This window comes from Astatotilapia calliptera, chromosome 23, assembly GCF_900246225.1.
Source record: "Astatotilapia calliptera chromosome 23, fAstCal1.2, whole genome shotgun sequence".
Lineage (NCBI taxonomy): Eukaryota > Metazoa > Chordata > Actinopteri > Cichliformes > Cichlidae > Astatotilapia > Astatotilapia calliptera.
This window is the reverse complement of record NC_039323.1, coordinates 465246-487078: the sequence shown is the minus strand read 5'-3', so window position 1 is coordinate 487078 and position 21833 is coordinate 465246. Positions and strand designations below refer to the sequence as shown.

Sequence of the window (21833 nt, the reverse complement as noted above, 5' to 3'; positions counted from 1 at the left end):
AACAAACGCTCAGCGCACAAGTAGCTGATGAGCAGTAGTCAGCCTCTGCAGATTTCATTTTCACTAGCTTGCAGACATTTAGCCTTTAGTTACTCAGAATAACAATAAAAAAGATGGCAGGGGAAACTATGTTGCCGTAAACATTGCATGTCGATAGAGTGAAATGTGCCGAGTGCTGCCAGCTGGATGGAAAACGTACACGAGTGAAAAGCAAACTTGAAGAGGCAGCAGCTGCCAAGTGGCAAGTAGCTGCTTCATCCAAGACATACAGCAGGAGGGCCGCTGCCTCTCGTCTCCTCGGGTTTCCTTAAATCCACACTTTTCCTCTCCAGTCCCGGACGTCTCACGCCAACACTCCTGTTACATTACTGCACATCCATCTCAAGTGGAATCTTTAGCCTTTATTTAATCTTTACTGTTTCTTTGACGCACTTGCCAGTTACCTCAGCCTCATTCCTCTCAGCGCAGAAAGGTGTTTGAAAGAGTTTGTTCTCATAACTTAAAAGAAACCGCATAAAGCCCGGAGCGCCTCGATTAACCTGATTACACCGTCCAGCTTTGAGTCTTTGAAAAGAGGGAAAAGAACAAGCAGAATCACGTCTGCAGATAATTAAGAAGTACCGGCGGCGATCAGTGCTACCCCTCAGCCTCCTAGTGATGCACATATGGGATGAATTTCAAAATCCTACGTCACCTTGTTCCCCAGTTATCGCATTCACAAGATTTTCAGGAAACATCACCTCTGACCTTGAGGTCAGAGGTCACTGAGACTCGAACTTTGTGTCCACGCCACCTGCCTTCCAGTCGCTTCAGTGAAATCTTCTCAAATGACTTGTTGGTGTTTTATTTGCATTTTTACTTTCATCGGTAAAACTTCCATCTTTACATACGAACTCAAACAAACAGAGGCCAAAACAAATGATCGCAGCTCTCTCATGCAACATCCTGCATATTCGAGCAGTAACGTAGCCGGGCACAGACACTAAACACACTCGACACGTTGCTCTTCTTATGAAGTTTAATTTAGAGGCCCATTCACTAAATTCATCTGGTGTCTTCACGTCCAAACACATCAGCTCCTTACCTCTCGTGGCTCAGCATCATGTCCCAGCTCCTCTCTGTAGTAATCGGCGTTTTCCTTCATGAACTCCTCTCCCTCGTGGAACAAAAGGTAGGTGAGGGCGCACTGCAGCGCCTCCTCCAGCCTGCCCGCTGCAGAGAGACACACAAAGCAAATGAAGGAGTTTTATCTTGGAGTTTCCACAGGAGTAGACTGTATCATGCATGTCACACATGTGCAAAGTGTGTACCGAGTGTTTTGTGAAAGGACTGGAGTATGTGAGTATATGAGACCCATGTGTCACAGCTGACGTTCCAAAACTCTCATTACAAACAAAGCCAAAGGTTGACGTAGTGGAGACGGCGCACACACAGGCTCAGGTTGCTACAACAGAAGGAGACCAGCGCCCGTCACCGAGCGCTTCCTGAGACGTCTGCGAGCACAAACGCACTCCTGACGAGAGGCTGAAGGTTAACCAAAGCTCTCCTACCTCTGCTGCAGTTTATTATCTCCTCCCAGGCGTCAGAGTGTGGAGCTTTGAGAAAATGCCACTGACGTGTTTAGGAAAAAGCTGCAACGGTATGAGTCCTGCTGGTGCTGAGGAGTGAAACAGCAGGAGGTCACAGGCAGCGACGTTCCTGCCTCGCAGGCAACAAGCACCTGCCTTAAACTTCCAACCTTTAACAGGATGTTAGCGCGAGCGCTCCGCGCATGAACTTTTTATCGAGAAAACAATGTCGGACAAAAGTTCAAACTTTTTAAGTCTGATTTTTGAGTCATTCCCATTATTATCACACCCACACTCAGACCCACTGATCCACGATTCCTTATTGGAGCCACATGTTTACAGGTCATCACGATAATCAGTGATGTCACAACTCCTCAGCGCCATCTTTTCCCGTCTACGCGTTGTTGCCGTGCCAACACTTCTGTGCTGAACTCTTCACTCCCTCGTTTAGATGTTTTCACACTCGCGCGCACCACAGAGCGCCAGCATCAGGTTCAGCCACGCCGTTGATGCTCGTGATACAAGGTGAGACTCGACCGGCGTGCCGATCCACTCGTCTGCAGCTCTTTGTGGTCGTGGGGCCTTCGTGTACACACATGTCTGTGTTTGTGTGGGCGTTGGACTCATGGGTGGATCCATCTTCATAATTGTGCAGTCAGACTGAGCTTCACACAGACAGTGTCTGAAAGTATTGTGCAGTCACCATTTTTTACACTAAAGAACAACCTACCTTTGAAGTAGGCAAACTGAAGGTAATCGTAGTGCAGAGGCAGGTAGTTCTCCATAGGTGAGAGGCGGCCGGGTCGAGTGGCGAGGTCTCTGACACACTCGTGCTCGCAGTGCAGCACCTGAGTGAAGTGATCTGCAAACAACGAAAGATCTCAGAGCTGGTCTTTGATTTGAGTTTAGCATAAATTCCTTCTGCTGTGAGACGAGGACGTGACTCTTCCAGGCAGGTAACCACGGGGTCGTGCAGAGAACGAACTCTCATGTTGTTGCTTTATATGTTCATAGTTCCAGAAACTGAAAAGATGTTTGACAATAGGCCTGAAAGAAGCCGCAGGAGGGATCCTGTTACAGGATGTCCTGTGTTCAAAGTGCACAGACACGCCATAAATGCACTCCAACATACACACATAACAAACTTCATGTTATAGTTACTGCAACTCATACAGATGGTATGAGACCAGATCTGGGATTTACGCACATTAAAGGCCGACTTTCAGCTGGTCTAATGGAAAAGAGCCCGAGCTCATCTCAGGGCAGATACTTCATCAAAACACTGACGAGTCCCAGTAAAGTCTAATCTAAAACACAGAACATCTGAGAACTTTCCGAGTCCAAATTTGGAAAATAACTGGATAAAAACGTTGATGAATAAATGAAAAAGGTTCTCGCAGTTTCCAGTCTTGGCAGATCTTTGTAGAATGAAACATTAATGGAAATTCAAAAACAAGGCTCAGCACATGATTTCCTCATGTTGATCCCTGAGAGGAGAGCCAGCAGAGCTCGATGAGCGTGCTTTATGAGGACGTGTGCTCATCGTTTATGTGCAAGTATACTGAGGCGATGTCTGAGCAGCTGCAGCAGCGCTTTCCTTACTCTCTCGCAGGAGCAAAGGTCGGATCTGAATCATGCAAAGGGATTTGATTTTCTGGGTCAGTGAAGGAGAAAGTAATCCTTTAAAACTCCCGTATATGCGAGTCATGTTGCGCATTATGACGATCGCAGCCTGTGCCGTGGCAGCGCTGTGGAAAATGAGCCTCCAACTGTAAGTAAAACAAAGCCTCTCAGCGTTTATGCATCCTGGATACGACTAACCTGCAGCTACTGCTCAAACTCAAAAACTCTTACAATAATAATAATGATAATAACACCCTGCCCAGTCACAGTGTAATATAATAATACTAAAATTATAACTGTGATCTGGTTCAACAAGATCATTAAGGTCTACAGAAACAACACAAACTGACAGCAGTATGTGAAGCATGAGATAAATGCCTGTTATTTATCCAGCTCATTAAAAACGTTTGAACAATATTTTGTGATGAAGCTATGCGGTTAACCTTTCGCCAGCTGTCAGTGTGATGGACGCCAGGCTGCCAGTGACCTTTGGAGTTGAACTGAGAGACGCCATTAGGGAGATAAAGTTGTGTAAATTACACTAACTTTCATTTTTGTGGTTAAAATCCCCCAAAACTGTCGACGGGAAAAACACTGAACCGTTTAAAAAAGCTTATCTCGTGGTGTGTTCAGGTACAAGAATAAAAGCTCCTAAAAGTCAGCTTCACAACACGTTTCCTTTTATCTGTCACACCTCGAGTCTCAGCTACAGAAACCTTCATATTCTGAATGAATAAAAACCAAAACACATCCAATAATTGCATGGATGTCACTACAATTTTAGTTAATGAGCCCAGGCATGTAGTAACTAATGCTCCTTTAAGCAAAGACGCCAAGAACAACGATCGCAGCAGTGGAATGAGGTGACGGGAGAGAGAGCTGGCCTGGGTTCAGGCCGTTTCTGCCAAACATGGTTATGAAGCATGTCGACTGCCTCCCAGAGCTAACCGCACAGCTCTGCTAATAATTCTGAACAGACTCAACTAAACTGGGATTTATTGGGACTCTTAAACATGCAGCTCAAACTCGACTCTGACTGGTGCAGACAGACGTGCCATAGCTTTTGACTTTGCGCGGGACACGTGAGAGAAGACGTGACCTCGGTTCTGGATCTCAACTGCTTTCTTTTGTTTGCTTACTGCAGTGAAAAGCGGGAGAGCAAAGCAAAGGTCAAAGGGCAGACTGGAACCCAGACGCCTCCTCGACAGAGCGCCTGATTTCTTACCTGATACGACTTCATGGAGGCTGTAGCGGTATCGGAGGTGATCTTGGCCCTCAAACTTCTGCGGGCCTTGGCACAGCGCCCGACAGTCCACGTCTGCCTTGTAGTATTCCACCAACGCCTCCTCAAAGAGAGCAGTCGCTCCTTCGTAGTCGCCTTTATCGTACAACTGCACTGCCGCTGTGAAGGAGCGCTGCGACAGGAGGCGATAACCAAGACAAAAACGATTTCAGCCATATAGTCGCAGAGCAATATGATTCCCATAATGATGACAGCTGGTGAACGTCACGTTCTGCCGCTGAGGAAGGGCGGGGCAGCACATGCTTCAGCAGAAACACTTGGGACTCATCCACAGTTAAAACTTTGAACTGAAGCACAAGTTTCACTCAGTGAGACACTCAGAGGCAGCTTCACCACAGCTGCCACTGAGATGTTTCCAGTCATTAAACTGCAAGCACCATTAACACAAAGCCCCTTCAAACAGGAAGCGCCGCTTCCCATGGTTTCCAACTTTTGGAAAGAAGCAAAGTAGGAAAAGTGAAACCTCGGGCAGAAATGCTTTTTGTATTAAATTCAGTACACGTGGTTTATGAAGATGCATCAGGACATGAAACCCAAATAAACTGAAATGTCTGACAGATTAAGGTTTTGTGTCTTGCCTGGTGAGGCCGGGCTTCTCGGTCCACAAAGTGAGTTTCCTCGACGCCCTGCAGGTTTTTGTACTGCTCCAGGTCCCGGCCCATCTCCACATGCTCTGGATTGGCCTGGAAGTAGGTGTGAGCCGCCTCTGCAGCCTTGTCGGGCCGCTGCAACTGGAAATAAAAAGAGCATAGACAGAAAGAAAAAGGGGTTATTGAAATAGTCGTGTCAGCAGAATTAAGAACTTCAAGTTTGTGACGGGCATTTTTGGAGCAAACTACAGTAGAATTCAGACAATAAATTTATCTTCATGTTTGCAGCATTAAACAGATGGACAGCTCTCTGTTATCCATAAGCTGACGTGCTATACCTGGAAAGAATCTGCAGCCGTTCTTCTGAAGCATCTGCCCGAAGAAACAGATTACTTTCCTAAAATGTTTGGCATCGATTTTTGAACTCATAAAATAATCATTTGTACAGTGTTTCTTCCTCACTCAAACTCAAATGCATCCAAGGTGCTCGTCTGCCATAAAGCAGCAACACGGGGGGGCAAGCACACGCTCAGCATGTGCAGGAGCTGAAGCAGCAACGCTGCACCTGAACAACTGCTGCCCATAAAGCCAAACAACGAGAGGTTTAGACATTCAACGAGACGAACATTTGGGCGTGACCACTGATGCTTTTTACCTCTAGTTCTCCATCGCCCGCTGAAGTTCAAAGCAAGCACAAAATAGGAAAGAGAGAGACTTTATTGCCCGACAGGCTAATAAGAGTATTTCAGAAGCTGCTGACCAAACAACAATCAAGCTGATAGGAAGGAATCAACCAACGAATATAGAAGAGCATCTGTGAACACACACCACACTGAATCCTGAAGCAGCCACAGAGCCCACCGAGTGCTGAGCCAACAACAGGAAACTCGGTACCAGATTGAAGAAGAGAGGAAACTCGCTGCCGGTCTGCTGGCTCTCGGTGGGCTGAGGATTTGATGTAAACGATGTGAAAACCTGGATCCCTGTATCAATAACTCCTGCTGGTGTAATGATGTGGGGGATTGAACACTTTGGGCCGCTCAGTACTAAGGCAGCACTTGGTTACTGTTACAAACCAAGTCCATCCCTCTGCGACGGTGGGGCTGGTTGAAGCCACGCTGGGCTCAGCATATATTAAGCTGCTTTTTTTAGATGTAACCTTTACAAAACACCGCTGCTGGCTCCGGCCTCAACCGAACAGCAACAAACCAAACAAACGGATCAGGGGGAAGATTAAGGGCATCTTGAGCAATTTGAATTCCAACGTTTGCCCTTTTCATCTCTAAAACGACCCACACGGTTTGTAAAAGTCGGCTATCAGGACGCGCCTGGTGCCTTTCAGATTAGATAGTCATCGCGTTCAAGCCTCAACACGGACACATTTCTCTCTGCAGCCAACTCTGTATACAGTCAACAAACAAAAGGGCTCTAAACACCAGCCTGCATTGGATCTGGTTCACTGGATGTCACTCTGTTTGAACTCAAACATGATAAGTGCCTGCAGGTTTTAATCTGCCGTTCTGTTGGATGGCTATAAACACGCTACCAACAAAGCCAAAACTGAGCGATAAAGAGCTTCGAAATTCAAATGAAGTGCTCGACAGTGACCGAACTGTAGGCAGAAGCAGCCGAGTAGAGAGCAGAACGATTACAAGAGAACAAAACACAGAAAGGTGAAAGTTGACAAGGTTGGAGACGATGTCGGCTGCGTATCCCCTGGAAGGCTGCTCAGCAGCAGAGCCATCTGACGCTAATTGTCTCAATCCATCATGTCGCCAACAGGTGCAAATTTAAAGCAGACCCCAGCATTTCACAAGCTAACCTCTCTCCAGTCGAGTATGTCGGACTGACAAAAACAGAACTCCACACACGCCAACCCCTCATTTGGCCACCAGGCACCGATTCATGTTTGCCAGTAAAAAGGCATTTGTTACAGTAAAGGTCTCGCTTTGTGCTCCTTTGTTCTTTATTAGATAAAGTTCGGGAAAGTCCACATGTATGCACGGATATCCTTTCCTGCAGGGACCTTAATGCACAAACTCACATGCTGAAGATAGACAAACAGAGACGTCTTTGTGTTTTCTGTGGGGGATAAAATCTTCCAAGAAGTGTACATCATGAAAGCTGCAGTGGCCTGCTCTGATGGAAGAAGCAGAGCCACAAATAATGAATTTCTTTTTGAAGAATCCCTCCCCGTCTGTCTGACGGCCAGCTGGACATGCTGGGTTAGTCCTGAGAGTGAAGCAGCATTCCTGGACTGAAGACACGAACACAACTACGATAAGACCGAGGTGTCTTCGACACGTTCCTGATGAAGTTCAGAGGTTTAAGATAAGGAATAAGATCAGATGGTTGATAAGTAGATGAGAACGTGTGTTCTGAAGATCAAGATCAGCTTCTTATTTTAAAAAAGCATGGATGATCTTTGTGGCACGAGTTTGGCTACCAGCCCACTCCTGCTGCAAACACTGGGAACTCCACATTTTAACTCAGCGTAACATAAAACGTTTGAAAGCTTTTGAAAACCACACAGGAAGAAACGGAAACATCAAATTTACACAACCACGACGTGCACATACATGCACGATGACGAGTAATGCAACCTTCGCTGGAGTGCACGGTCTGAAGTGGACCAGAGGGAGGAGCTGATGGCACAGCACACGCTGCTGCGTTCGAGATACAACATTCTCCTTTAAGACACTGTTGTCAGCTCTGATCATCTGCTTTGTGCACAGTACCAGCAGGTCACAGCAGCTTGGTACACAGTACAGCCACCTATTCTCTCCCCAGCTGCTAACATACATTCACAGGGACGACATGGCTCAGGGCTCAGGGCCTGCTTTACCAAGGCAGGAATCATTCCAGCCAATCAGACACAGCACACAGTGCGAGGACCCCTGCACACTCAGGACTAAATATACTGTTCATTAGCAAATAGCAAAGTTTAATAGTGCCGGAGGTCATCAGTCTGAGATGCTCGCTACCATTTTATGGAGAGATAAAACAAAGTATTTCTGAGAGTCGGTGTACTGACTCAAACTGCGAAACCCCCAAGTGAGTCCAAGCTGGAAGCTTCTGCATTGAAAACACATGTTCATATATCAAACACTCCCTCAGCATGACGGAGCCCGAATCAATCACGGCTGTGGGATTTCCATCACGCTATTCAGCCGAACGTTCGGCATAAAGACAGTCATGTGTAGGTAAAGCCAACTGATGTTTTATTAGCAGCAATATTTCTGCATGTGGTGCAAATATTGCATCGTTGGTATCACTTCTGACTACACTCAGACTAAATGCTGAAACAATTCATTTTTTGCTGACCGTGCAAATCAAGCACCTGACTGCAGCAGATGGCCCCGCCCCTCCCGGAGCCTGGTTCTGACGGAGGTTTCTTCCTGTTAAAAGGCAGTTTTTCCTTCCCACTGTCGCCACAGTGCTTGCTCACAGGGGGTCATATGATTGTTGGGATTTTCCCTGTATGTATTATTGTAGGGTCGACCTTACAGTATAAAGCACATTGAGGTGACTGTTGTGATTTGGGGCTGTATAAATAAAGCTGAATTGAATTGCAGTGTCGTCCTCACTCGTGCATGAAACAACACATTTCCCACACGTGGGACTAATAAAGGTTATCTTATCTTAAACCAGAGACATTACAGGCAAATGTTACAGGCAGACTTTCTGATGGTAGTTTCTTTTCCTGTCAAACAAACGATTGCAACTGTGAAAACTGACGGATTTTAAATGAGTTAGCCATATTACACGTATTCATTTGATTGTTAGAAAACTGCACTGTCAGTCACAGTGAACAGAGTTCAGCTTTCACTCTCTCCAAAACAACACAGCAGGAATATTTTTCCTGTGCATTTAAAACTCAGTTTCTGCCACAGAAAGCAAATCTTATGATGTACAAGATGTAAACTGTGCTGACTTTCTCCTCCCTCGTGAATTTCAAAGCCGCACCTGTAGAGATGAATAAGCACCAGTCAGTGTGTCCAGCCTTGAAAAGAGCGACCTGTGTACGAGCTGCTGGACCGCCCTGCCACTCAGAGACGTGCTCTTGATGTGGGAACGTGTTAGTGCCAAGTTAAATGTGCATTTGCATGCTTTTCTCCTCTGGGGCTGCACCTTCCAGTCAAAAGTATGCAGATAGGTGTGGGCTGGCGCTGAAGACGCAGTGATGATGTGACACAGTGCACACATGGCAGCGCTACAAGTTCCTCTGCACACAGTTCTGAACAGCTGAGAGATGAGCAGTCTTTATAAGCTTCTAGATACTTGCACCTGCAAAGTTTGTTCACGTGCGCTCAGAATAGTGGCACAAAAATAACGCCATAGGCTGAAAGGCGTCGCTGCTGTATGCTTCAGCCACTCAGTGAAACTGCAGTCTGTGTGCATCTGTCCTGATAGAATTAGAATAGAATAGAATTCAACTTTATTGTCATTGCACATGCACAGGTACAGGGCAACGAAATGCAGTTTGCATCCATCCAGAAGTGCTTTAGTGATATAGATATATTACAATATATATTAGCAATAGTATAGATATGTGAGTATATTACAGAAATGGGTCTATTATGTTATAATGTACACGGTATGAAGTATGTTGTGAATATTCTATAACTATAAGTATGTACAGGCTGTAGTGAGTACAAGCTATGTACAGGATATGAACAGGATATAAATATGAAAAACTATACAGAATATGAAATAAATAACTTTACAGAATCTGAGATATACAGCTATACAGAAATGGGAACTATGCAAGTTGTAAACAGTTGTAGGATTAAAAATTATCGTATTGTACAAAATGATTATTTACACAGAGCTATACAGATCTTTAGGATATGAAAATGTCAGTACCTCGGTTTATCTGCCAGATGCAGATATGAAACGCCGTCATAGTTGGCAGGAGACGAGTCAGTCATGGTTCAAAATACGTCTCCTTACCAGGGTTGTAATGGCTCAGCAATGGCTGGCTCTAGCAGATCAATAATAAACGAGGACAGGACTGGGATTGGTCTCACCTGGTGAAGAAACCTGCACACACCTGCTGACTCTTAAGGCTTTTTACTGCCAGTGAAAGCTGCTGCAGCTATACTGAGTGAAAACTTGACACCGGTGCCTGCAAGAGAAACCCACCGTGGGAAAATGTGTCCAAATGGATGATCGCCTCCGATGAGGCGAGCGCATGCTTCCTTCTGCTTTGCTTCAGAGGTCACCAGCGAGCGCTTTGATTGATAATTCAAGCGTGGAAGGAAGTCTGGAAAAGACCTCGTGTTTGACGCTTTCAGTGCCCGTTTTGAGACCACGTGCCAACATTAACAGGAATGAAGCCCATTTTTAAAAAACACAAACTTTAACAGAAACATATTACAAAGCTTGCTTTTGATTCACGCGACTCTAATTGGCAAGGAAAATGTTGTTACACCTACACATTAGCCTTTCCATCTCGCACACTTAAGTCTTTGAATCTCTGGAGCTTTGATGGACAAAACATTGCTTCAGTAGGAGCTAGCTGGACACACGGCCACATAATGTCTTTACTGTGTGAGGAGGAGTGACCGAGCCGCACCTTCATCTCAGCTACACCAAGGCTTGACTTTTTTTGCTCTACTGATATAATCAAAAAGCCCAACACATTATTTGGACTCCAGCTCAGTTTTTCCATGCTGGCGAGGAAAGCAGCCAGACGCTCAAGGTGCACATGAAACACGGCTAACGCATGAAGCACACGCTGTGGGAGAAGACAAAAAAGAAAAGTGGGCCAGTGGAACTTTTCCTCTGAGTGATGTCATGGTTAAAGTGGTCCGCTTTGATCTGCTCCATCCTCCTCCTCTCTCATTTGTCCATTCCTGCTGACAGATCTGCACAGTGGCCTCTTTCTGCCCGTCCTTGACCCTCCCCGTCCTCGGCCCAGCATGTGCTGATCTAATAAGGTCACGCCAAAGGAATTCCTAAATAAACCCTCACCGCTGCTAAAAAGCCTCTTTCATTCCACCCATCAAGATAGGAGTCCCGTGTTTCTTCCTGAAAGTGCCTCAGACTGTACACTGAAGACAAAACAGCAGTAGATAATAACGCCACTGTTCAGCAGCGAGCTTCAGACACGTGTTGTGAAACTGCTGGCTGTCCTTAGAGAGCGAGGGGAGGGTGAGCGTAAGCGACCACAGTGGTCTGAACTCATAATGTACAACAGGTGCTCATGATCCAGAATCTCATTAGCTATCCAAACATAACGAGTCCATGTATGAGCTCAAGTGGATCAGACAACCTGACCTGAGGCGGCTGGAATCTGCAGGCATGTCTGGGCTGCGACTGACGACACCGGGCTGCAGGGGGAGCATCACTCCCTCCAACTTCAGCGACATCCAAGGAAAGACTTGCAGGAACGCCAAGACAACCTGACTTTCCCTGTAAGCTATGCTGACGCCACCACATGAGCTACTGTATCCTTGGACAACCATCACACTCTTTCCCACGTCAGATCGTGCTTCCCGGGCAGCGTCAGGGAACACAGGACCGACTTTGTGTGGAAACGTTAAAGAAAACATTAGGTGCAAATGTTTGAAGCAGTGCAGACGGGGTGGAAAATCACCCATGATGTCTTTCTCCTTCCCCCTCCTCCCAACACCTTCCTCACATTCCCTCCTGCCTGAAACACAATAACACGCTCTCTTCTTCCAGGGAGAAACAGGCCAGCTTAGCCAACGTCTTTATTTGGTTATTATCCCGCAATCTCACACTCCATCGGTTTTCATCCACATAAAAATAGGTGCCTCTTTCCCAAACTGGAAAAGTGTTGACCAGTCCAAGAAGTGTGAAAACAGTCTTGTCTGTTGCTTTGTGTAGATCTTTTTTTAGACCCTGACAGAAACAGGAGCCCGTGAACGAAGTGCCACCGGCCCAGCTTTCTCAGCAGCTTCTACCATGTTGCACGGGATTCAAGGAACTTACTTCAGCTTTTACTCTCCCACAAGATTAAAGGGGAAACGTTCGGTATGTAAGAGTTTAAAAAAAGCTTTACATTCACACAGGTGGAAACCTACTCACAGAGGTTATGGGTAACATGAGCTGACTAATCCCAGCATGCAGCGCTGCAAATGAAACAGGCTGACGCAGCCGAGGATCAAACTCGTCCTTGGAGTTGGTGAGAAAGAGACGAGATGTCACAATAACCTCTGAAAGCTGTTTGCTCTCATCTTATCTCTCTCTGAATAACCACAGAGCGAGGAATCCTCCATTTTGGAGGATGTTTTGAGAAACGGCACATTTAAACACACTGCATGCCAATCAGGCTCAGGGGTCAAAGGTCATTTCCAGATGTGGCGTTTGTGTGTCAAAGCTAAAATAAAGACAAATGTTGAGTTTACACGAGAGAAGCGCAACAAATGAGCGAAACTGTCAGTGTGGGAGAGACTGCCTCTGCAGACAGCATCCAGCTGCCCCCTCAGCCTGCACTCCCCAGAGGAACAGAAAATATGTTAGTTCATGGAAACCTGCTGATTACCAGCTGCCTTTCAGTGACACCCACCTACTTCTTCTGTGGGGCCTTTGCTGAGAGGCTGAAATGCATCCAAGAGCCACAGCTGGACCAGAAGATTTCAACAGAAGATTCAGGAATTTGGAAACACTTGAAGCCTTCAAACTTGTGTCCTTTTAGTTTGATAGAAATCTCCATTGAATGTGCAATTAAGCTCATTTCCCCACGTCTCTGTAAAACTGAGCGCATCAGCTACCACGGCAGAAGGAACATCCAAAAATGCACTCAGCTGCCGAGAGTCAGGAGCCGGTTCAGACTTGGTTCAGCTTCACTCTGATTGGAGTAATGGACCCACCTTTTCCCTCGGGATTAGAAAAACAAAGAATGATGGAGTGGTTCTGTTCAAAGTGTCATAAAAAGACTACAGCCCATAAATCACACCACAACCCTCTGAGCCTCAATCAGGGGGGAAAGAAAAACCCTTTTACTGCATGGGAAAGGTGAAGAAATGTCCAAAGAAGCAGAAACAATAAAACCTGCGTGAGTCAAAGACGGAGCCTCGTCTCTCTAAGCTGACGTGCTCCAAGAAACCAAAAAGAAAAACGTCTCAAACCAGCTATGACCGCTCTGTGTCTAATTCTTCCCTTTCACGACCGTCCCGCTGAGTTTCGCATCTCCTGCAGAAACCACCATCACTGGAGAGCGATGCAGCGAGGAGGTGGGAATGGGGAGAAAACGCAGACGGGAGTTCAGCTCGCAGTAAGAGGCAAAACGCCGAGTTCATAAAATATTTACTACAAACTTTTGGATGCAGAGAGAAACACTTGGCGTTTCTTCTGATGTGGCGTTCGCTTGTTCTCCTTTAAACCAATCACATTAAGGATGTTTTTCCAGGTTAGTTTAAAAGTGCTTTTTATTATAACTCTGTTATAAATCTGCCACAAAGGCAGCGGACTCTGTTTTGTGAGCTACAAACTATTTGCTGCTCCCTTATTTACAAAGGGCTCGTCACAGCAGGAAGACGTGTGTCGTCTCCGGGGAATCCAACCAGGAATCTTTGGCGTGTTAGCCAAGTGTGCAAACTGCCACACTACGGAGACACTCTGGGGAACTACAGAAGTGAACAAATAAATAAATCAAGCCACATCTGTGTCAGCTAATATGAACATAGGAGTGAATTTCGATTAGCAGCTGTTCAGGAATGAAAAGCTCAGGATAAATTAGCTGCATCATCCACTCAGACTGGAACAATTATTAGACGTAGAAGAAATTCTCGATGTAGCTGAAACCAAACCAGACGCGCTTTTATGTCCTCCCGCTGCGAGATTTCAGCACAGCCTGCTTGCACATGACAGCGACAATAACTCTGATTCATGAGCACGTTTTTAACAGCCCAAATACATTCTGCACATAATGGGATGATGCAAAGAAAAGCACATGAATCCTCAGTGGAAGCACTGGGACGAGACGTTTTCTCCGCATGTCGCCACTTCCCTCTTGGGGGCTGTTTTGAATGCCCCCCCCCCCCCACACACACATTTGCTGGGGACTGCAGCGGAGTGTGGACACAAACGCACGTTCAGGATGTGTTGGGACATGTGGAGAGGAACTCCCGCTCCCATGAAAAGGGTGAAAACATGTGATGTCAAACTGAGGGTACAGCTGAGCAGACCTCTGCGCTGCATTAACAAGTCAGTTCAAAGGGCTGTGATTTCATTGGTCGGATACCTTCACACGTGTTTTCTAAATTTATCCTTGCCTAGAAAAGAAAATGAAGAGAAGGAATCCAGTCCGTCCACGGTGAAACCAAAATATTTTACTGTGATTTCTGGAAATGAACATTTTTTAGTGGAAGCAGTTATGAGGCAGATACAGAGCAATGCTGCTCTGCACTCACACACAGCACGACTGCTGATGCTGTCACATTACACAAATGTAACATTCCTGACACCCAGCATGGGGACTGGAATCCAGCTCAAGCCTGCCAGTGCATGCACACAGACACACACACACGTAAAATCACATGATAATGGTTATGAGACATTTTAATGGGAACCTGTCAGACCTGAGGCTTTGTTTGTGTCCGTGCATCTTTCCACAGCAGTGGAATTCAGAGGTTTGTGCTGCAGTCACCGTAAAAAGAAGGAAAAAAGTCTAACCAAGCAGGTCTGTGCCTGTCTCCCTCTTCCTGTTTGTGGTCACATCCTCTGCAGAGGCATTCGCCCCCTACCGGCCCTGTTATTTGATGGGCCTGGCTGCGAGGAGCTGGACAGGTCTGAGGTCAGGGGTCGCGGAGGTGTCGGGCTGATGACCCAGAGGTGACACGTTGCATGCTTTGCATGCTTTGCATTCTCAGGTAGTCATGGAGGAAGCATGGAGCATAGTGGGGGGAAACTGTCCAATAAAGAGAATATCAGGTGTCGATTCAGATCCAAACCAGCTTCACTGGTTAGTGACATTTATAATTACAACATAAATACAACATAACCTAAAAATCCATATTTATTGAATTATCTTTAGCTTAAGAGTCAATTTAATATGAAATCTCTGGATTTTATTGACTCAAAGTCCGTGTCCAACAGTCAGGAGGAACAGATGATGGGTAACAGAAACAATAGGACAACATGTCTTCATTCACCACCAGTTGTTTTATGAGGCAAGACTAATGGGTTAGTGAGCCTTTGCTTGGCTGAATCACCTTATGCTGAATACATAACCTGAAGCTGCTCATGTTCAGAGTTTCAGTTTAAAATCAGCTGGAAGCAGAACATCTTTACAGGTTCTCTGCTCGGCCAAATGCAATTTACAGCTGAGGCCCGGCTGTAAAGTTACCGCAGCACAAACTGTCAAGTACTCGACTCTAGTCTGTGCACCTAATTCCTCATCTTACTGTGGACCAATCGTAGCATCTTTTACTGTAGTATTTGTGATGCTCTCTGTCATCAAATCAACAGGTAGTCGGCTAACTTTGATCTCCACTGTTGAAACCTAGATAAGGACTATTTATTTCCTTTTGCATTTCTAAAGCAAATCTTGATGTAAAACGTCATCAAAAGTGTTGACAGGCTCAAAAAGTGTTACAAAGGGTGAGATGTGATAGTGCTGCCGTGGAGAAAGGATGTTTTTAAAAGGTCAGTGCTCCTAAACTGCACAGTGGAATCTTGTTTGTGGTTTTTGGGAAGCGTGAAGGACAAAGAAAGACAAGTTAACCGTGAGGCGGCTGAATATTTATGTCACAGTTACAGAGATGAAATGATCTAGAAAACTTTACTGCTCCTATCTTACAATCATGAATCCAGACCTGCGGCGTGCATTTCCTCCTTCAGGCCTTAAATATGATTACAGGATTTCCCTGCCTCACTACAGAAACCTGTTTCGACTTCAGGTCCTCTGTTCGTTGTTAGAAGGGCAGCGCTCGCATGCCTCCGCTCTGCGTTTCCATTAACCTGCCCCCCAAGTTTGAGTGAGAGCACGTTTGGTATTTATTCCACAGCAAAATTAAAGAAATATGAAGTGTGTCTGTGTCTCCATGAGTACTGAAAAAAAGCTGAGCCCCTGTAACCCTCAGAATAATACGTCTCCACAGCGAGGTAGGTGACGGTGGACAGCGAGTGGGTCAGAGACCCCCCACGGAGCAGTCTGCCGATGGTCCTCAACTGTTTGCCACTGGTTGTAACAAATCCTACGTGGCCACAAACACTGAAAGCCTCACAGCGCCTCAAACTCTGCTTCCTGATTAAACACCTGCAGGACTGCACGAAACACTGAAAAGGAAAAAAGCAACCAAAAGAGAAAAAGGCCAACAGAGTTATTAAGCACAAACATTCAAATCCATCCGACTCGTGTTCATATTTCATGACTGTCACCACAGCAAAGATAAATGACACCACGACAACCGCGTTTGAAGGGTGGAGCTCGTGGACGTTACCAGGAAACCACCAGGAATGCCCCGCCCTCCGATGACAACACAAATCAAACAAGGACAAAGTGGCTAAAACTCTGGTGTTTGTGGCCTCTGGGCCCCATAAAGCCCACAGCCACAGAGCCTCTGCAGCAACATTATGAACCCAGAGCTGCAGCCTTTGAACTGTTGCTGCTTTGCTCTTTAAATACATCCAGGATCGACCACAGGCCCGTCCTTTTGGTAAATGTTTCTGTATGTGTCTCTAAGTGTCGCTCGTGATAGTGACTGACGGCAGCTGAAGCCTCAGTATCAGCCGTCATGAAGCACATCGAGATTTCCATCAGCACCCCCGAGTCTGCGCTGGTCCTGCTGCAGTGCTGCAGTATCAGGCAATGCAACCGAAACATCTGCAGAGGTTAATCTAGAGTATCGGGTCAGGAGATGTGTGTAGGCAGAGTGAGATAAAAGTGTTGATTTAGTGCCACAGAGCATGTCCCGCATGTGTTTGTGTGCAGCCTTGCATGTCTACACCTCAGCAGAGGTTTATTTGAGCATCCTCTGCTCGTGGATGATCCTGTGCATCTGCACTACACCCGTGAGTGCTCCAGCTTCCCGACAGGGACTGAGAGCTTACAGGCTGCTCAGTAACAGAGCGAGGAGGTTAAATTACCATAAGCGCTGACCCTTGGGTGGGAGGGGCACAGGTGGCCTCGTGTGTGTACTCTGTTAGTCTGGCAGCTCTGACACTGCTCGACTTCAAACTTATTTTCAGGGCGACGACTCTGCCAGCTGTCATAAACATTTCAAAGAGCAGCTTCTGGTCCTCAGCTACAATAAAACCCCGGAGAATATTTTGAGATGTTTGTCGGGCGTGAGCTGCAAATGCAGAGGTGACGTCTCAGCTCCAGGTCTGGGACTCTGCCCTATTAATAAACTGTGAGGAAGTGGTTTGGCAAAGATAAACACACGGGAGGACTTGAATTACACATCTGTTCATTACAAGAGCTCTGCTTCTGTTCTCTGAAAAATCTAGGTCATCAATGGCAGAGCGGGCAGCAGAACCCTTCACGACTCCCTTTGTTTCACATACACGTCGCTCCAGTTCACAGAATTATCAAGTAATGTGTTCAACATCTGAAAACTTTTCAAAAGGCCCAGAAATACTCGTAACTCATAATACCATTCACAAACGAGCCAGAGAAATCCAGGACGAAGGGAAATTCCCGACAAAACATTTGGCGACCAAAGCTGACAGACTTTTGGGACAATAAACAGATTGTCCAGCGGGTGTTTGTGCCAGCGAAACTTTCAAAACAACATTAAATAAACTGGTCGTGTGCAGCACGCAGGATTGGAGGAGCCAAAGTGCAGGAGGGCTTTGCTGCTGAACACCAAAATAACTAAACTGAATATCCTCCTGTTGGAGGAGTTTGGTTTGGGGAAAGTTTTTAGGCTGAAATTACATAATTGATAAAAGCACTGTCAAAGTTAACATCTCAGAGAAAACTAAGATGTACTGTCCAGCTTTCTGGGGCCTGGCTGGAGCTGAGACGTCTTACGTTTCATTGGTCTGTTTCAGATCGTAGCCAAAGATTTGTAGCTGTGAAGACCTCTGAGAATGCAGTACCTACAGATAAAAGGTCAAAGGTCAAACATGGTAAATGGTAAATGGCCTGTATTTGTATAGCGCTTTACTAGTCCCAACGCGCTTTACACATCCAGTCATCCACCCATCCACACACACATTCACACACTGGTGATGGCAGCTACATTGTAGCCACAGCCACCCTGGGGCGCACGCACATGTGCGACATAAGACATAACATGACATAAGACTGTTTTGTATATTGATCCTGAAGATCATTCTTCAGACGCAGACACACTACATGCGATCGCTGCTCCAAGTTCTTGCAAAGGAGGAAATGAAGAGTGGAAAATGTCTGAGGCTAAACTTGGACAAGACTCAGAGTCTGAGCCAAGACTTCCAGGAACTCCAGATTAATCATGAACCTGAGATTTGGTTTTTCAGACAAGAAAGAGGCAAACATGTGGATGTTGTGTGCAGACAGCTGAAGCATCCACATGTTTGTGTCTGGCTCAAACATATTATCGGTCTCAGCCTTTGGATGATGGCTTAGAAAATAAAAACAGTGAGTCTTAAAAACTCGTCAGGATCTTTTTGTTGTTAGTGTCAGCGCTAAAAAAGCATATTTGGGGTCTGACTTTACAAGAGTAACATAAATAAGAGTCCACGGGGAGGGGGGGAGCAACAAAAAGAGACACAGCTGGGCACCGCTGGCCTACATTGCTCTACTTTCTCTAACAGCACAAAGAGAAAACTTATGTGACACATTAAGCATCAATCTGTTTTCATGGTGCTTAATTATAGGAGCCGAGGGCAAAAAGACTTCTGAGGTCAGACTTTTATAGCGGAGCGGGATCTGCCGAGGCCCCATTAAACCGTCAATCCCATTTGGACGACTGAAATATAAACTAAAGGACACAAAGAAGTAGCATCTGAAGGACAAATCCTCGTCCCATCTCAGTCCATTCAGGAATTTTAAAGCCACAATGCTGGACGTATTGCAGGACTTAAAGATGTGACGACAGTGTCAGAGCTGCGCTGACGTTCACACCAATCAGTCAATAACCTCAAAACGAGACTGAAAACTATTTTTGTTGTCCAAGTAGGTGAACAGCGACTTCGTCCAAATTCCTTAAAATCGGATTTTCCACAACCAAAAAGTAAATTTTGGAGCTGTTATTTGAATTTCCCTTCTGCACAAGAATGTGTTTACTCTTGGCCAGACCAAAGTCATCCCACACACAGCTGCTCGAGCGATACGAGGCAATGATGGATCGGTTGCCTTGTCTTACCCTTGCATGAACCGGCATTCACACCTAGAGCGAGGCCGCGTAACGTGAAGTTTAAGATAAGAAAAACTGCCCTCGAATCAATCAACTACACTAATCTAGGGGGAAGAAAAAGTCCAGTCACTGAAATGAGGCCTTTCCAATGAGTCACAGCTCAGATAACAGGATGTCCCCGGGGGGGGCGAGAGGAAATCCCCCACAATCTGGAGAGGAAACATACCACCAGACCTCTCAAAGCTAGCTGTGTGGAAAAGTTTGAGTGTCGCCAACATGAGGTGCTTTTCCTACGCTACCTTCTACACAAACACGGGAAAGAAATGCATCATCATTACTGCTGATGTATGTGGGGGCAGATCCAGAAATATGACTTCCTAAGAAGAGGCTGATCTCATTTCCTCTCCATTCACAGCTGGCTCTTGTTGAGCTCCTGAGAAAGAAATCAGCTCCAATGTTGCCTTTTTTTCTCCCATTTTCTTGTCTGCATCCACCCAGGACAGAGATGTGACACAGCCTCCGGCCACGACTGCTCTTTCCATTAACTTCATTAGCTGCGATCCACAGACACGATATTCCAGAGACGTTTGTTTGGGTTTCATTGGCTTCAGTGTCAACGCTGTGATCTTCATCATGTGCAGTATTGTGAGGAAGACTAATAGATGGAAACAGGCAAGAAGAAGGAAAAAAGTAATCCATCATAAAAGGCTCACATTCTTCACCGTCAGTGGAAACGCACACTGGGTGATGTAGCCCGAGGAGGCGCTGCACAGGAATGCTTGTGTTAGCAGCTGAAAACATAGTAACACACTTACAACATGTGTGTTTGTCCCAAAGCACAATGCCTAAATTACAAAGCGGGGGTGACGAGTATGTGTCTCAACTTTCACTGAGGAATCCACCCACATGCTCCGAGTGCTGGAAAAACCCTTTGGTGCCGTAGGTAATAACCCCCCCGACGTGTTTCCTAGGCCTGCAGGATAACCACAGATGTTTGAAAGCAAGCCATGACAGCTGTAAGAGGTGGGACTGATAAAGCACACCTAAGACAAGAAACATCCCCCTGCCCTGCTCTGACATGACAAAAGTCAGTGAAGGTCTACTTAACACTTAAACACAGGACAAATTTAGCTTCACTTAAAAATCCTCACATACAAAGGCCTTGAATAACCAGGCTCCATCAGCCTACCTTAAGAAATTCATCCCATCATATTCCCAATATCCCAGTAGAGCACTTTGCAAAAGTAGAATGGGAGGCAGAGGCTTCCAGGCCCGTGTCCTGTAAAACCAGCTCCCAGTTTGGATTCAGGACACAGACACTCTCTGCTTTTTTAGATAAAGCTCACCGTCTGGATCAGCTGATCCAGAACTTTCCCTGTTATTCTCCTACAGGCTCTTTGTTTATACACCATCCTCATCCTCCAACAGGCAGGTGGCTGCCCCGCACTTATCCTGGTTCTCCTGTTAAAATGAAGCTTTTCCTTCCCACTGTCACCCAGTCCTTGTTCATCGTGATCATTAGATTGTTGAGGTTTTCCCTCTAATATTGTAGGGTCATCACCTTACAGTATAAACTGTAAGGTTTATACCTTATAAACTTTATACAGTATAAACTGCATTGAGGCCAAATGTGTGCTTGAACTGGTGATACCCAAATAACAGAGGAGTTGAACTGATCTACTACCAGATCACCTTTACAGGAGACACCAGAGCCAGTCAGGAGGTGTGTCTGGTGTGTTAATGAGCAAGAATGCAGGCTGATGTCATCAATATCACGTATACTTCAGTAAATTTGTTGTTATGGTGTTCACTCAGTGAAATATTTATAGATCTAAGCCACAGTTCCTTAACGAGACCCTGAAGTTGTTATCGTGTGAGGAAAACTGTCTACTGGCTGCTGGACGATCCAGTTCATTCATTCCTACATCCAATGGGGAGTACTCCTCATGATGTCATGGCTTTTATAGCCAGCTATAAACAGCTTCATTTGTTTTGTTGTCATACCTGCTGACACATACTGAACAAAAGCGGAAAAAAAGTTTGTATAATTTCCTTCATGTGTTTGGTGGGAACTGGGAACAATCCCATCCAAACATTTGGAACCACGGATTCAGATGAGCTCACTCTGACCTGGCAGCAGTGCAGCGTCTGAGGCCATTACAGAGCTTGCCCTTCATGCCACACGTGCAGCCCGGGTGGAAGCCTCCCACTCGCTGTCGGTGCACCGAAACCTCACCGCCTGTGCCATCAACCACAGCCAGGCTGTACTGTAAAGCCATGGAAACATGAATGACCCAGACTGCACTGTATGTATGACACGTCTGCATGCTGCTGAAAACCACACCGCCAACGGCAAGTAAGAGGACAAGAGGGGTTGTGATTGTTGGCTGTGACAGAGCCACCGAGTGGAGGCCCACACTGGAGTTTGAGTGAGGAGGCAGACAGGATGAAGAGGCTGCTTTATACATGGAGCATCTTCTAAGAAGGTATT

General features: G+C 46.0%; 1 protein-coding gene across 4 annotated transcripts in view; it reads right to left on the bottom strand.

Annotated features, from left to right (window-relative positions):
* p3h2 (prolyl 3-hydroxylase 2) overlaps window positions 1–21833 on the bottom strand; it is a 48427-nt gene that overhangs the window by 6034 nt on the left and 20560 nt on the right. For 3 of the 4 annotated variants that reach the window (XM_026158504.1, XM_026158507.1, XM_026158506.1), the window contains exons 2-5: window positions 5073–5225; window positions 4417–4606; window positions 2299–2430; window positions 1085–1212 (exon numbers count right to left, since the gene is read on the bottom strand). In XM_026158504.1, coding sequence (XP_026014289.1) covers window positions 1085–1212; window positions 2299–2430; window positions 4417–4606; window positions 5073–5225 — 603 coding nt within the window. The remainder of the gene's footprint in view (window positions 1–1084; window positions 1213–2298; window positions 2431–4416; window positions 4607–5072; window positions 5226–21833) is intronic. The other variant, XM_026158505.1, reaches the window with a different exon arrangement.